Source organism: Heptranchias perlo, chromosome 22 (genome assembly GCF_035084215.1).
Source record: "Heptranchias perlo isolate sHepPer1 chromosome 22, sHepPer1.hap1, whole genome shotgun sequence".
Lineage (NCBI taxonomy): Eukaryota > Metazoa > Chordata > Chondrichthyes > Hexanchiformes > Hexanchidae > Heptranchias > Heptranchias perlo.
The window spans coordinates 49752968-49768964 of record NC_090346.1 but is presented as its reverse complement, the minus strand read 5'-3'; the positions used below and the strand labels follow the sequence as shown (position 1 = coordinate 49768964).

General features: G+C 48.3%; 1 protein-coding gene across 3 annotated transcripts in view; it reads left to right on the top strand.

Moving 5' to 3' along the window:
- The window catches only part of xpo6 (exportin 6), an 86567-nt gene that overhangs the window by 32944 nt on the left and 37626 nt on the right, over positions 1-15997 (top strand). For 2 of the 3 annotated variants that reach the window (XM_068003600.1, XM_068003599.1), the window contains exons 6-9: positions 1630-1707; positions 3509-3962; positions 6998-7124; positions 7569-7678. In XM_068003600.1, the coding sequence (XP_067859701.1) occupies positions 1630-1707; positions 3509-3962; positions 6998-7124; positions 7569-7678 (769 nt within the window). The remainder of the gene's footprint in view (positions 1-1629; positions 1708-3508; positions 3963-6997; positions 7125-7568; positions 7679-15997) is intronic. The other variant, XM_068003601.1, reaches the window with a different exon arrangement.

The window sequence follows — 15997 nt, the reverse complement described above, 5'->3', positions numbered from 1 at the left end:
TTCTATTCTTTCAGAAATGAACCCCAGTGCTTGATTTGCCTTTTTTATGGCCTTATTAACCTGCGTCGCTACTTTTAGTGATTTGTGTATGTGTACCCCCAGATCCTTTTGCTCCTCTACCCCATTTAGACTCTTATTATCCAAGTGGTATGAGGCCTCTTTATTCTCCCTACCAAAATGCACCACCTCACACTTATCTATATTACATAAGAACATTGAAATTAATTTGCCAATTACATGCCCATTCTGCAAGTTTATTAATGTCTGCTTGCATTTTGACGCATTCTTCCTTTGTATTAACTACACTCCCCAATTTTGTGTCGTCCGCAAATTTTGAAATTATACTTCCAATTCCTGAATCCAAATCGTTAATGTAAATTGTGAACAACAGTGGTCCCAGCACCGATCCCTGTGGAACACCACTTCCACCTTCTGCCATATAAATTAAACGGTTACTGTTTCAATGTGCTTATCTGCTAATCCAGTAATGGGTCAGTTCTAGTGTATGTAAGAACTGTGCATGTAAAGCTGCCACTCTGAAGTGTTGAATAAACAATATCTTTTATTGTGTGAGTGAATGTTGCTGTTAGCCAGGTGTCCTTTAATAGATGCCCCACCTATTTGGGCTGCCGCCTGCCTCCGTGCAGCCCGGCTGCCGCCTGCCTCCGTGCAGCCCGGCTGCCGCCTGCCTCCGTGCAGCCCGGCTGCCGCCTGCCTCCGTGCAGCCCGGCTGCCGCCTGCCTCCGTGCAGCCCGGCTGCCGCCTGCCTCCGTGCAGCCCGGCTGCCGCCTGCCTCCGTGCAGCCCGGCTGCCGCCTGCCTCCGTGCAGCCCGGCTGCCGCCTGCCTCCGTGCAGCCCGGCTGCCGCCTGCCTCCGTGCAGCCCGGCTGCCGCCTGCCTCCGTGCAGCCCGGCTGCCGCCTGCCTCCGTGCAGCCCGGCTGCCGCCTGCCTCCGTGCAGCCCGGCTGCCGCCTGCCTCCGTGCAGCCCGGCTGCCGCCTGCCTCCGTGCAGCCCGGCTGCCGCCTGCCTCCGTGCAGCCCGGCTGCCGCCTGCCTCCGTGCAGCCCGGCTGCCGCCTGCCTCCGTGCAGCCCGGCTGCCGCCTGCCTCCGTGCAGCCCGGCTGCCGCCTGCCTCCGTGCAGCCCGGCTGCTTTTTATAGAAAAGTCCTGAATTTCTGGAAGCTGCTGCCTCAGAGTTAATTAAATTATTGCAATAGCTGGAGGACTAGCCATGGAAGTTTAATGTGGAAATGTGGTACATAATTAAGTAACAAAACTGTACTATCTATTTATATTGACTTGATAAATAATCGCAACTTGGGACTGGAGTGAAGGGAGCTTTACAGTTGACTGCTGGTACTGAAATAAAGTTCTTTACCAGGGAACCTCTGCAATAAAGCCATGTGTACTCCCTGGTTAGCGCTAGTTTAGAGACCGTAGGGACAAGCTGGGACCCTGCAGCATAAAGGTTGCTCATCTTGTTACTGTACAAAGTTTTTGCTTACTCACCTACTACAAGATGTGACTGGAAGTTGAGAGTTAAAATAAATTTGTTGTGGAGCTGGTTAATATTCTTGAGTAAACTCTATACGTATGGGTTAGATTTTCTCAATGATATTTTTCTTTGCAGGTATTTTAGAGACCATTTGGGATAAAAACAGTGTTACGGCTGCTACTCCACCTCCCTCCCCAACTTCAGGAGATAGTGGTAGGTTCTGCTGATGGTTGTAATGCTTATGATTTGGATATAACCAGTCAGTCTGATAAACTGAAGTTGATTCCCATTAAATATGCCCATTTTCTTGCAAAAGATATTTGTGTTGAAGGAGAGAGATTTTGGTGCTGGGGAATGGAACACATCTATTTAAGATATTTATTGGTGATTTCAAACACTCCCAAGTCAGGTATAAAACAGCCAGATGGAGAGTAAAACTCTTTCCACTAACTCAACAGTGCTCTTTGACAATAATCTCAGGGCACTTGTAACTGCACTGTCGCAATGTTTGGGCTTTGGGCTAGATACTCCTCAGATTCATGGTCACCAGTCACTCGTGTAAGTGGACCTTGAATCCCTGTGATCCAGAGTGCACCTTTTACTGGACAATATCTGGTTAAACGATAGCAGGACACTGATCGTAAGAGAATCCTTATACCCTCTACTGAAATCGCATGTACCCTATCACTGTTTACGGAAGGCTGATGAAAAACACTCATCAATATAGGCACAGCTTCAAACCAAGCACTGCTTTATTTTACATCAGAATATCTGAATGAACTGTGTACAGTTTTCAGTGTTCCTTGGTTATGAAAGTAATAGACACCAACTTTATCAACGTAAACTCAGTTGTCTCTTCAAAGATAAGCTGGTTCAGACCTTTAAAATGCAGGCTGCGAGAACACCTGAGAGGGAAAGAGATTCTCCCCTTAAATCTGAGATTGGGGTTTCAGCCCACCAAGCAGTCATTCAAGATTACTGCCCAGAGTGGAAAACATACCCATCACTGTGGGAACAGGAGGCTCCCTGCATCAACGTAGCTAAGCCTCCTGCTGTGGAATGCAGCAACACATGGCACCTCTGGTCTTGCAAGGAGTAATCTTCTCTCAAAGGCATGCCATGTTTGAGATTGTACATGATGATCTTCCCACTGAATAGCTAACATTTTAAGTTGTTATTGTTGAGACTAATTTTAGGCTGCTGGCTTATTGTAGTGGGAAAAGCATCTAACATCATAGAAATGTTAAGTTTTAAAAAGTCCAGCTCAGGCAAAATCCAATCCACTGCATGCACCAAGATGTCTAGTTTGGTGTTCCTCCCCAACCCCCAAGAAAAATCTCCTCATGTAAATGGCTTCATCGTTTCTGTAAGCAGGAAGTGTCTACAAAGTTAAATTTGTTTATTTGGTGCCGCAGTGCGTTAGTGTAGCCTAGGTCTAGTGACACTAATTGTAGTAAATCGGCTGCTGAAGAATACTTTGCACGTCCGCTACATCCTATCAATTCAGATCACCGGAAATATCAATGCTAGACCTCTTCATACGAGCTAAAGTACTGTTCAAATATATTTTCAGTAAAAGTCACAAGCAAAATACTAAACAGTGCGATACTAATGAGTGGACTGGAACTAGTCCACAAAAGATTACTACATCCCTTTCAGAATTATGCCTCCGGCATTTTTTGCAGTTTCTTCGAGTGGAACAGTTTCTTTAGATGAATCAATCTGTTGTTCTTCTGTTCTTTGGGAAGTCTAGAAATCTATCTTCTGTAGTATTAATGTAGTATACAGAAGCCTCAAAAGCCCAAGGAGTATGGGGCTTCTTTGCCAACCTAGAAACTAGAAACCAGAACTAGAACATTTATTAAGTTGATATCAAGCCATTTCTTGAAGTCAAACAAAATCTTCACACCTTGCAATAATGGCAAGTAACACCTACATTTGCTTTCCTGCATTTCAGTAAGGCTGCCAATAACCTAAAGCTGCATAAGACTAATGATTTTTTCCTCCCTATTAGGTGATTTGCTTAGCAGCCTATTGCAGACTCCCCAAGCTGCCAAATTATTAAATCAGCCAATCCCGATTTTGGACCCAGAGATTGAGCACATTTGTTCTCTGGCTTTGGACTGTCTGACTCATCTCTTCAGCTGGATCCCTCTCTCCACCAGTATCACCCCAACTCTCCTGACCACCATCTTCCACTTTGCTCGTTTTGGCTGTGACACCCGTGCCAAGAAACTAGTTGCTGTGAATGGAAATGGCCACAACAATAGCATGATGCAGGAGCGAGGCAAACTGGGTGTGTTAGCCATGTCTTGCATTAACGAACTCATGTCCAAGAACTGCGTCCCTGTGGAGTTTGAGGAGTATCTGCTGCGCATGTTCCAGCAGACATTCTACTTGCTGCAGAAAATCACCAAAGAGAACAATGCACACTCCATAAAGAGTCGTCTTGAAGAGCTAGAAGAAAGGTAAGCCATGTAGATATCCTAGCACAGGAGGTATGGTGCGTGGGCCTGCTGTGGGCAGGCACTGTTTGAAAAATACAGATCTGTGACAAGACTGGGTTTGTCTTTTTCTCCTGTTATGCATGGTGGTGTTTGAGCCCTAATGGAAATTGCAAGGGGGCATGAGTATCTTGCAATTAATTCCTCCACATCTCAGTATTAATATTCAAAGTTTATGTTCATATCACCGCGGGGAAAAAGCCTCCAATTTTATGAAATGTTCTAAAAAGGGAATGTTGTCTAGATTCAGGTTTTGATATGAAGACCAACAAAAGGATTGTCAGTTTAACATCTCTAGTAAATAACTTTCACTTCTATCAGCGGTCAGTAAATGGCTCTAAAACCTGCTGCACTGAGCTGTTACAAGCCGGATGAGGGGGGACATAATTTGCTGTAAAAGTGAGCACGGTTTCCTTGGCAGGATTTTGGATTTATCTACCAATGAAGCAATAGTAGCCCTTCTGAAATCTCCACCCACAAAGCAGGACAAACCATACAGTTTGGATACTCCTAGACTAAAACAACCTGGAGCTACTATTGGCCAAGGAACTGGTGTGTAGTGTTATGTTCTATAGAATTTGCCCCACATGTGCAAGATCCAAACATCAAGTTAAACTGGAAAGTATGGGTGGACATTCCTGTTACCTGCAGATAGTATTCTTAACAGGATTATATTGTACAATGAGCTCAGTTTGCCTAGATAATGCAGGAAGTATTGAGAGCAGAACTGTAGCAATGAGAAACCTTCTCTCCATCCACCACCATCACAAGAACAGTGTGAAGACCTAGTTATCCTAGAATGAATGAAGCAGCACATGCTCTCTTCATTTGCTGCAGCTGGCTGGTAGGCAGTGCTGTGAAGCCAGAAACTGCGAACTGAAAGTATTCAGCCTCCTATTATTTTTATTTAGCAGTGTTGATGAGCTGATTGTTTGCTGGCTGTGAGATTGAGGTCAGCATTTCCTTGTTGTCATAAATTGTACCGTTAACTGGTAGTTAAAACTGTAGTTTTGAGTCTAAAGGTTCACTGATGGTTGAGCGATTCGAATTCGAATATGAACATATGAATTAAGAGCAGGAGCAGGCCATTCAGCCCCTCGAGTCTGCTCTGCCATTTGATATGACCATGGCTGATCTGATTTCGACCTCAACCCTACTTTCCTGTCTACCTACTATAACCTTTGACTCCCTTGTTAATCAGGAATCTATCTAACTCGGCCTTAAAAATATTCAGTGACCCTGCCTCCACCGCTCTCTGGGGAAGGGAGTTCCACAGACTCACGACCCTCTGAGAGAAAAAATTTCTCCTCATCGCTGTCTTAAATGGGAGACCCCTTATTTTTAAACTGTGGCCCCTAGTTCTAGTCTCTCCCACAAGGGGAAACATCCTCTCAGCATCTATCCCTTCTAGTCCCCTCAGAATCTTATATGTTTCAATAAGATCACCTCTCATTCTTCTAAACTCCAGTGTATACAGGCCCAACTTGTCCAACCTTTCCTCAAAAGATAACCCCCTCATCCCAGGAATCAGTCGAGTGAACCTTCTCTGAACCACCTCCAAAACAATTATGTCCTTTCTTAAATAAGGAGACCAAAACTGCATACAGTATTCTAGATGTGGTCTCACCAATGCCGTGTACAACTGTAGCAAAACATCTCTACTTTTAGATTCCATTCCCCTTGCAATAAATGACAACATTCCATTTGCCTTCCTAATCACTTGCTGTACCTGCAGACTAACTTTTTGTGATTCATTCACTAGGACACTCAGATCCCTCTGTACCTCAGAGTTCTGCAATCTCTCTCCATTTAAATAATATACTGCTTTCTATTCCTCCTGCCAAAGTGGACAAGTTCACATTTTCCCACATTATACTCCATCTGCCAAATTTTTGCTCACTCACTTAACCTATCTATGTCCCTTTGCAGACTCCTTATGTCCTTTTCACAGCTTATTTTCCTACCTACCCTTGTGTCATCAGCAAATTTAGCAACCATACATTCGGTCCCTTCATCCAAGTCATTGATATAGATTGTAAATAGTTGAGGCCCAAGACTGATCCCTGTGGCACTCCACTCGTTACATCTTGCCAACCTGAAAATGACCCATTTATGCCTACTCTGTTTCCTGTTAGCTAACCAATCCTTTATCCATGCTAATATGTTACCCCCTACACCATGAGCGCTTATTTTGTGTAGTATTGTTTGATGTGGCACCTTGTCAAAAGCCTTCTGGAAATCCAAGTACATCACATCCACAGGATCCCCTTTATCCACATTGCTTGTTACTTCCTCAAAGAACTCTAACAGTCCTTTTTGTAACTGTCAGCAGTGACTGCGTGGGCTTGCATTAATATATGAATGAAGGGGGCTGCCTTGATGGCCGTGTGTGGATGGACTACGTGGTGTGGCACGGAGTAGTACAGAGCGAGCTAGTGAGGCCCAGATTGTACTGGGTTACCCGGCCTCAGTCGGACAGCAGTAGGGAGACTACGATAGGTCGCAGGCTCGGGAGGCTCGATACTGGAAGGTGTGTGTGTGTGTGTGTGTGTGTGTGTGTGTGAGGGGCTGAAGGAATCTGGCTCAACAATGATACTGATAGTTGAGTAGCCCACTGAACCTAATGAATGATAGCTGGTGGTGAGGTCTCCGTGCTGTCAGTGAGTCAGCACCTTCAAAAGGGGCTTGGTAGGAAGCTTGGAGCAAGAAAGTCGAATGTGAATGAAGTCTGAGTCTGGTGTGGATTTTTGTGTAAACATCTCAAATTGCTTATGACTAGATATTCTTTTCATGCTATGCTTCAGGTATTGGAGTGAACGGTTGGCCTTCCTGTAGGTAATTGTTGCAGGGCTGTATTTGTTATAATGTAAATTGCCTACATTTCTTGCGCTTGGTAACTATCTCCTCCAATACGTGTACTGGTACATTTAAGAATTTGAGATTCATTTTTTAATTATTGTCTTGCTGAGTATCTCTATCCCTAATCTTTCCTCTTTCAGCTACGTGGAAAAGTTCACTGATTTCCTGCGACTGTTTGTGAGTGTCCACCTGCGCAGGATCGAATCCAACTCCCAGTTCCCTGTGGTGGAGTTTCTGGCCCTTCTTTTCAAGTACACATTTCATCAGGTGAGAGCGGCTTCCTGTGAGCCTGCACTTTACACGGTGTGTACAGTCTATACATGGCTGTGTTCAACAAAAGCTTCCTATGTAAAGGGGAACTAAGCAAAGCAGTCCCATACGGCCCTGCAGTATGATTGTATTTAATCATGCATGCTCTTTAAAACGTTCAGTAATACGTCTGCCAGTGGTGGGATTAGTTTTGGCTGGTGCCCAGTTTGAGCATTACTGAAGCCATTTTCAAGAAGTAAAGTGCTTAAAACGGGAACATTAATATGTTGGGTATTTTAAGTTCAGATGGATTTAAAGCTCAGTTTACAACTAAATATGCTTTCTGGAGGGGAATGTTGGTAGCAATGTGTGGTTTTGGTGTTTCATTGCCCTTGTCTTTTGTTTGGTACGTAACCAGTTTGTAAAGGCAACAAACCTGATTTCTGTGGTTTGTTGTTCCAGCCCAGTCATGAGGGTTATTTCTCCTGCCTCGACATCTGGACGATATTCCTGGACTATCTAACGAGTAAAATCAAGAGTCGGCTCGCTGATCGGGATGAGGTGCTGAACAGGTGAGCTGCTACATTCCAGTATTCATCCTGCTTCTGCTGTGTCCTGAGTCTATTGGGTTGGGCAAGTTGTAACTTCTGTAACATTGGTTTGCAGTTTATTTATACATGATTTGGGGAGCTCTGGGGTGTTGGCTGTGTTTGTATGCTAGCCTCCCTTCCCTGTTGGACCATCTTTAGGAATCTTTTGCAGATGGATTACTCCAAGCTACCTTGATTTGAATTGATTGAGTATAAAATATAACCCAGCAGCAGTTCCTGCGTAATGCTTGTACGGTGACGTTTTTACTTGGACCGTGAGACACTGCTATTGGAATGGGAGCTGGGAATTCAGTGACTTGCAGTGCTCAATATTAAATCTGAAGTCGCTGTAATCCCACTGGTTTGAGTAAGTGAGCACATTGTGCTCTGATCGGAGAAACCAGCTGAGTATAATTTCTCAACCCCACTCTAATTTCATCCCTGCTATGCTGTTGGTTGCAGGGAAAAGTGACTCAAATGTTCAGGCATTTTAATTCTCCTGCCGTGGCCTCAATGTATTTTAGGATGTGGTGCATTAACATATTTCAAATGAGACATTAAACCGAGGCCAAATCTGCCTTTTCAGTCGGATGTAAAAGATTCTTTGGCACTATTCGAAGAAGAGCAGGGAGCTCTCACCATGTTCTGGCCAACATTCACCATCAACCAATGCCACCAAAGGTGGATTTTCTGGTCATTCATTCACTTGCTGTTTGTGGGATCGAGCTGTGCAAAACTTGCTTCCGAGTTTGCCTGCATAATTGCAACTGCATTTCAAAAGTAATTCACTTGGCTGTAAAACACTTTGGGATGTCTTGAGAACATGATAGGGCATTATATAAAATGCAAGTTCCAGTTGTGCTCAGTGCCAGATTCTGAAACGTTGCATTGGTAGTGTCGCCAGTTACCAAAATGGTTCCTTTCGAAAGGAAAGAGGAGCGGGCTGCATACTTACTGCATTAATGATATTAAAATAGCTGAGTTGGGAGATCTTGGATTCAGCACGTTCACTCCTTATACAAATAGGGAGCTGAATTATATTGTTAGTAGAGTACAAATTGCCTTATGTCCGGATAAAACAGTGCTCTGGTCAGACCACACGCTGAGTTCTGGTCACTGAGACACAAGTTCAGACCCTGGAGGCAGTGTGGAGAGGAGCCCACGAGGCTGCACCCTAGAGTCAGAGAGCTGAGCTATGAAGGAAAAACTGGAGAGACATGGGTTCTTATCCCTGATAAGGGAACTACTAGAGAAACATGAGATGGTAAATCTGGAGCTCTACCTCAAATTAAATTATGACAGGTTCACGTTTAGGCCTGATATCAGGAATTTAAGAGTGATCAATGTGTTGAACGAACTTCTGGGTGGGATAGTGGAGGCAGAAACTCAGGAATCACTTAAATTGTTGGGCTCTGGGACTAGGGTTCCCCCCCCAGGGTGGGTGGGCAAGTGGCCTTTCTCATCTCCCTATCTTGTGAAATGAGTGCTTTCCTCAGTTGCAAGAGGTGAAAGTTGGGATCAGTGACCCGCAGTTGTCCCTGGAGAAGTATTGCAACCTTTAACTTTTGAACAGTATTTTTTTTCATATATGCAAAGTGGCCTTTTCTTATTCTGTTTATTGAATGAATGACCAACAGTTAGCATTATGAGGAAGATAGCACTTGACACTTTGTTCAAAAATGCACTGAAATCTAATGTGAAGGAAATTCAGCCACCTTCAGGATCAGGGCCCATTGCTAAGCAGCCTCCTGGAAAAGCCAGGGCCGAGGATTTGAACAAGATCGTTCTGGATATATGTAAGTTTGCACAGACTGCCCCAGGATCTTTAACTCTAGATCTTCTTAAATCCATTGCAGCAAAGTATTCCTTGCTACACTGGAGTAGACCTATTTTGAGCAATGAGACTGTTGTGATCTATTAAGATTCGTGGGACAATGCTGCTCTAATCTGCTCTAATTTGTTACATCAGGTCTGTGATATAAAGATAATGGTCTCTTGCCCGAGCATCAGCGAGCCTATTTCCTCAGCTTAGGTTTCAGACTTAAGTAATTTTATTATATTTCTACATGATGGAGTTGGGAGATGTCAGGTTTCCCCCTCGGGCATCTTTACTGGGCATTACCATCTGTGGAACCCAAATGCCTGTTTATCCTGAAGCTCAAATTTCCTACAAAAGATGTTGGCATCTGGTCCGAACAGATGGGCAGCGTTCAGAGGCTCACTTGCAGCCTTATGTGGTAGGGCGCTTATTTTTCTTTCCATTCTTTCTCCTTATGCCCCGCCACAGAATCCTAATTGTTCATCGGCAGGGTTCTATTCACTCAGTGAATTCATGTTCATTGGTTATTCTGCTTTTTGCAGGTCTCTTATCTGGGAGTACGATGATGATAAAAATGAATTGGTGATGGTATGTAGTGGCCAGAACTCTGTCAATCATAAGAACGTAAAGGTCAAGAAAAGACCACTTGGCCCATTAAAACTCACCCCTTCCAGTACCCTGACCGCCCCAGCGCAATACGTATCTCCTCCATTTTTCTGGTCTTGTTTCTGGTCTTGCTACCATGACTTATTTTTCTATATGTGGAGATGCCGGTGATGGACTGGGGTTGACAATTGTAAACAATTTTACAACACCAAGTTATAGTCCAGCAATTTTATTTTAAATTCACAAGCTTTCGGAGATTTTCTCCTTCCTCAGGCAAATGTTTCAAGAGCTCTTGAAACATTTGCCTGAGGAAGGAGAAAATCTCCGAAAGCTTGTGAATTTAAAATAAAATTGCTGGACTATAACTTGGTGTTGTAAAATTGTTTACAATTATATTTTTCTATAGCCTGCGACTTTGAAAAGCAGAAGTTTTATGCAAAGTAAATTGGAACGGCTCACAGTTAGTATTGCTCACAATGACTATTGAGCTATTAGTGTGCCTAAATGTTTGAGCCTGCTTGCGAAAGTGTGTGAAATCCAATATTTGAGACTAGTTAGATGTCAGCATATTTCATTCTGAGTGTGTTATGACCCAACACAAGATACAAAAAGAAATGCTTAGGCTGTTGACTTGTGGATGATAAATAGAAAGCATGAATACTGTTGGGCCTTTTATTTCCATTAACGGCTGCTCATCACCGCACAGTCTGTACCTAGGTAGGTGCAGTGGTCTAGGCACTTATCCAGTCTGTTGCCACTTGGGTGATTGAAGGTTGATGGTCTTTTTGAAGATACTTGATTTGGTTTAACCCAGTGCAATGATGCCTGATTCATTGGGACCTGAGTAAATGAGCACTCAGAGGGTTTCTTGAAAGAACAGCAACCATGGCTAAGTCTGAAGGTTAATTGGTGCCTTGGGATCATCATTCCACAGGACAGGCAAATTGATTTATTTTGCTGTTTAATACAGACATACAAAATGCCCAGTGACTACTGTTCAGATGACACTACCTTACAGTACAATGTAGCTGTACCTAGATCTCAGTCACACAGGCACCCTTCAGTATTTTGCTTCTGGTAGTTTGCAGATACTGGAAATCTGAAATAAAACCAGGAAATACTGGAAACACTCAGCAGGTCAGACAGCATCTGTGGAAAGAGGACATAGGGTAAACGTTTCAGGTCGATGACCTTTCATCAGAACTGCTCTGATGAAAGGTCATCGACCTGAAACGTTAACTCTGTTTCTCTCTCCACAGATGCTGCCTGACTGGCTGAATGTTGCCAGCATTTTCTGGCTTTATATTACCAGATTGCTTCCAATGTTGCCAGAGGTAACAAGGAACTTGATATACTTGCAGTCAGAGGTTCTCAAACCCTCGGGCAGAAGTTTCATCTGGTACCTCTGTCAAAAACTGCTGACCCTCTCCATTGGGTCCACCATCTTGGGTCTGGTTGCTAGGGGGCTGAGTGGTCAGCTGCCCAGACAGGCAAGAAATGCATAGGTGTCTGACAGCTTCTCCCCCAACTGAGCTACTGTTGGGCAAATCTTGGGGACATGCAGTTATTGTTAAATCTTCCCAATTTATACAGCACAGTTATGGAACCACTTCTCCGTGAAGTGACTCCTTACTATAAAAGCAGAAAGAATGGTTTCACAGACAGCTCTCTAGTGCAGTTACAGCCTTCGACACAACAGGAAGCAGATTTCTATACAAGACCACAATGTGACTTCTCTGCAAAGTGGGAAGTGTTCTCGTTTGTGTGAAACTGAAAATAGCACGGTTGCCTGTCCTGAGCTGCCTGTAAAAGTAAAGCCCGGGACGTGTGAGTTGTATGTTGTGCCTTGTTCGTGTAGTGAGTGAAGTAAATAGTTGTTCTGGTTTGTAAGGTGATGTGAGAATATGGTATGAGTAAGAGGTGACTCAGGCCAACACTACTTCCTCTCGCAGCCACATTCTGCTAATCTGTAAACATCAGGTTGTTGCGTTGTGCGTAACTCTCAGCGAGTATTTCATATCCGCTTGTCAGGCCTATACTGGGAAACGTGCAGAGAGCTGCATTAAACCAGGCAGCACAAACCCTTGCCTGTACATTAACCCGCTGTGTTCTGAATGGGTGTTTGGTTTTCCTTATTTGAACGTTAATGAATCCACATTGATCCAAAACTGTCATTTTCTAATTAAAATGTTAACTTTTTAATTTTCTTGGCACACAGCTGCCCTATTGCTGAAAAGGGTTGATGCTTGAGGTGCTAGAAGTTTGTCAAGTGGGGATGAAGTAGGAGCTGAGCTGAGAAATCTTACCCACCGCATGCGAACTTACTGTGTCGTGCTGTCAATAACAAAAATTCCCACGTTGGTGCTGTCATTATAGAAAATTGACACCTTGGGCCGTTGGGTAATCCTCTCCCACTCCAGCCTAATCTTGTTCTGTGACAGCCCTTTAGTTATTATTCTCCTGACGTCTTCAGGTTTCCATCTATTGTCTCCCACACTAGAGAAAAATTCAGTCACCATTTAAATTTAACTCTGTTATTGAGAGAAAAAGGCCATTCAGCCCAACAAGCCTGCCTGTCTGAATAGAAGCCATCCTGCTATACCACTCCCTCGCTCTATCCATTTATCCCTCCTCTCAAGAAACATATAACTCATCCTATTGGAACAGTTTCTCTCACTGCCTGATATAGAGACCTGGATATGAGAAAACTTTTTCCAGGTGAATGTCAGCAAAATTGAGGCCTCCCTCTTTGGCCCCAATCAGCACCTCCATTCTCTATTCCATTCATCTCCCCAGCTGCCATTTTGCGCTGCATCAGGACTTGTGGCACCCTGGTATTCTGCTTGATGCCGAGCTCACGCTACCTCCTCCATATCTGCAATTACCAAAGCCGCTTTCCACTTTTCCAACATTACTCGCCTCCACTCCGATCGTTCTCATTGTGCTGCCGAAACGTTCGGCCGTGTCTTCTCCACAATCTCGCCCCTACCTGAAATATCTCCTCTTGCATGTCCCTGCAAGTAGTTTTTCTCATTCTCGTTCTATGGGATCAGCTTAACCTGCCTGCATACGGCTCTCCCTGCCCACCCTTCATTCTTTCTGCACTCACATGGCAGGGAACAGCATTAATCCTTCATTTTAATGTTATTGTTTCACTGTAACATTTTCATGGTCTCGCCTTGGTCTTCCTTTCTCCCCAGTCGCATCCGACCAAAAGTTCCACCCAATCACATTCGAGCAAAAAACAATTCTCCAAGATACAGTCGCCATGACAACTCCCCCCCACCCTCCCATTCCATTATATTCTGACAAATATCACTTTGCCAACCCATATTCCAATTGCTTCATATCTCTCTCTCGCCCTTCACTCTCTCTCTCGCCCTTCACTCTCTCTCTCGCCCTTCACTCTCTCTCTCGCCCTTCACTCTCTCTCTCGCCCTTCACTCTCTCTCTCGCCCTTCACTCTCTCTCTCGCCCTTCACTCTCTCTCTCGCCCTTCACTCTCTCTCTCGCCCTTCACTCTCTCTCTCGCCCTTCACTCTCTCCCTCGCCCTTCACTCTCTCCCTCGCCCTTCACTCTCTCCCTCGCCCTTCACTCTCTCCCTCGCCCTTCACTCTCTCCCTCGCCCTTCACTCTCTCCCTCGCCCTTCACTCTCTCCCTCGCCCTTCACTCTCTCCCTCGCCCTTCACTCTCTCCCTCGCCCTTCACTCTCTCCCTCGCCCTTCACTCTCTCCCTCGCCCTTCACTCTCTCCCTCGCCCTTCACTCTCTCCCTCGCCCTTCACTCTCTCCCTCGCCCTTCACTCTCTCCCTCGCCCTTCACTCTCTCTCCCTCGCCCTTCACCCTCTCTCTCCCTCGCCCTTCACCCTCCCTCTCCCTCGCCCTTCACCCTCCCTCTCCCTCGCCCTTCACCCTCCCTCTCCCTCGCCCTTCACCCTCCCTCTCCCTCGCCCTTCACCCTCCCTCTCCCTCGCCCTTCACCCTCCCTCTCCCTCGCCCTTCACCCTCCCTCTCCCTCGCCCTTCACCCTCCCTCTCCCTCGCCCTTCACCCTCCCTCTCCCTCGCCCTTCACTCTCCCTCGCCCTTCACCCTCCCTCTCCCTCGCCCTTCACCCTCCCTCTCCCTCGCCCTTCACCCTCCCTCTCCCTCGCCCTTCACCCTCCCTCTCCCTCGCCCTTCACCCTCCCTCTCCCTCGCCCTTCACCCTCCCTCTCCCTCGCCCTTCACCCTCCCTCTCCCTCGCCCTTCACCCTCCCTCTCCCTCGCCCTTCGCCCTCCCTCTCCCTCGCCCTTCGCCCTCCCTCTCCCTCGCCCTTCGCCCTCCCTCTCCCTCGCCCTTCGCCCTCCCTCTCCCTCGCCCTTCGCCCTCCCTCTCCCTCGCCCTTCGCCCTCCCTCTCCCTCGCCCTTCGCCCTCCCTCTCCCTCGCCCTTCGCCCTCCCTCTCCCTCGCCCTTCGCCCTCCCTCTCCCTCGCCCTTCGCCCTCCCTCTCCCTCGCCCTTCGCCCTCCCTCTCCCTCGCCCTTCGCCCTCCCTCTCCCTCGCCCTTCGCCCTCCCTCTCCCTCGCCCTTCGCCCTCCCTCTCCCTCGCCCTTCGCCCTCCCTCTCCCTCGCCCTTCGCCCTCCCTCTCCCTCGCCCTTCGCCCTCCCTCTCCCTCGCCCTTCGCCCTCCCTCTCCCTCGCCCTTCGCCCTCCCTCTCCCTCGCCCTTCGCCCTCCCTCTCCCTCGCCCTTCGCCCTCCCTCTCCCTCGCCCTTCGCCCTCCCTCTCCCTCGCCCTTCGCCCTCCCTCTCCCTCGCCCTTCGCCCTCCCTCTCCCTCGCCCTTCGCCCTCCCTCTCCCTCGCCCTTCGCCCTCCCTCTCCCTCGCCCTTCGCCCTCCCTCTCCCTCGCCCTTCGCCCTCCCTCTCCCTCGCCCTTCGCCCTCCCTCTCCCTCGCCCTTCGCCCTCCCTCTCCCTCGCCCTTCGCCCTCCCTCTCCCTCGCCCTTCGCCCTCCCTCTCCCTCGCCCTTCGCCCTCCCTCTCCCTCGCCCTTCGCCCTCCCTCTCCCTCGCCCTTCGCCCTCCCTCTCCCTCGCCCTTCGCCCTCCCTCTCCCTCGCCCTTCGCCCTCCCTCTCCCTCGCCCTTCGCCCTCCCTCTCCCTCGCCCTTCGCCCTCCCTCTCCCTCGCCCTTCGCCCTCCCTCTCCCTCGCCCTTCGCCCTCCCTCTCCCTCGCCCTTCGCCCTCCCTCTCCCTCTCCCTCGCCCTTCGCCCTCCCTCTCCCTCGCCCTTCGCCCTCCCTCTCCCTCGCCCTTCGCCCTCCCTCTCCCTCGCCCTCCCTCTCCCTCGCCCTTCGCCCTCCCTCTCCCTCGCCCTTCGCCCTCCCTCTCCCTCGCCCTTCGCCCTCCCTCTCCCTCGCCCTTCGCCCTCCCTCTCCCTCGCCCTTCGCCCTCCCTCTCCCTCGCCCTTCGCCCTCCCTCTCCCTCGCCCTTCGCCCTCCCTCTCCCTCGCCCTTCGCCCTCCCTCTCCCTCGCCCTTCGCCCTCCCTCTCCCTCGCCCTTCGCCCTCCCTCTCCCTCGCCCTTCGCCCTCCCTCTCCCTCGCCCTTCGCCCTCCCTCTCCCTCGCCCTTCGCCCTCCCTCTCCCTCGCCCTTCGCCCTCCCTCTCCCTCGCCCTTCGCCCTCCCTCTCCCTCGCCCTTCGCCCTCCCTCTCCCTCGCCCTTCGCCCTCCCTCTCCCTCGCCCTTCGCCCTCCCTCTCCCTCGCCCTTCGCCCTCCCTCTCCCTCGCCCTTCGCCCTCCCTCTCCCTCGCCCTTCGCCCTCCCTCTCCCTCGCCCTTCGCCCTCCCTCTCCCTCGCCCTTCGCCCTCCCTCTCCCTCGCCCTTCGCCCTCCCTCTCCCTC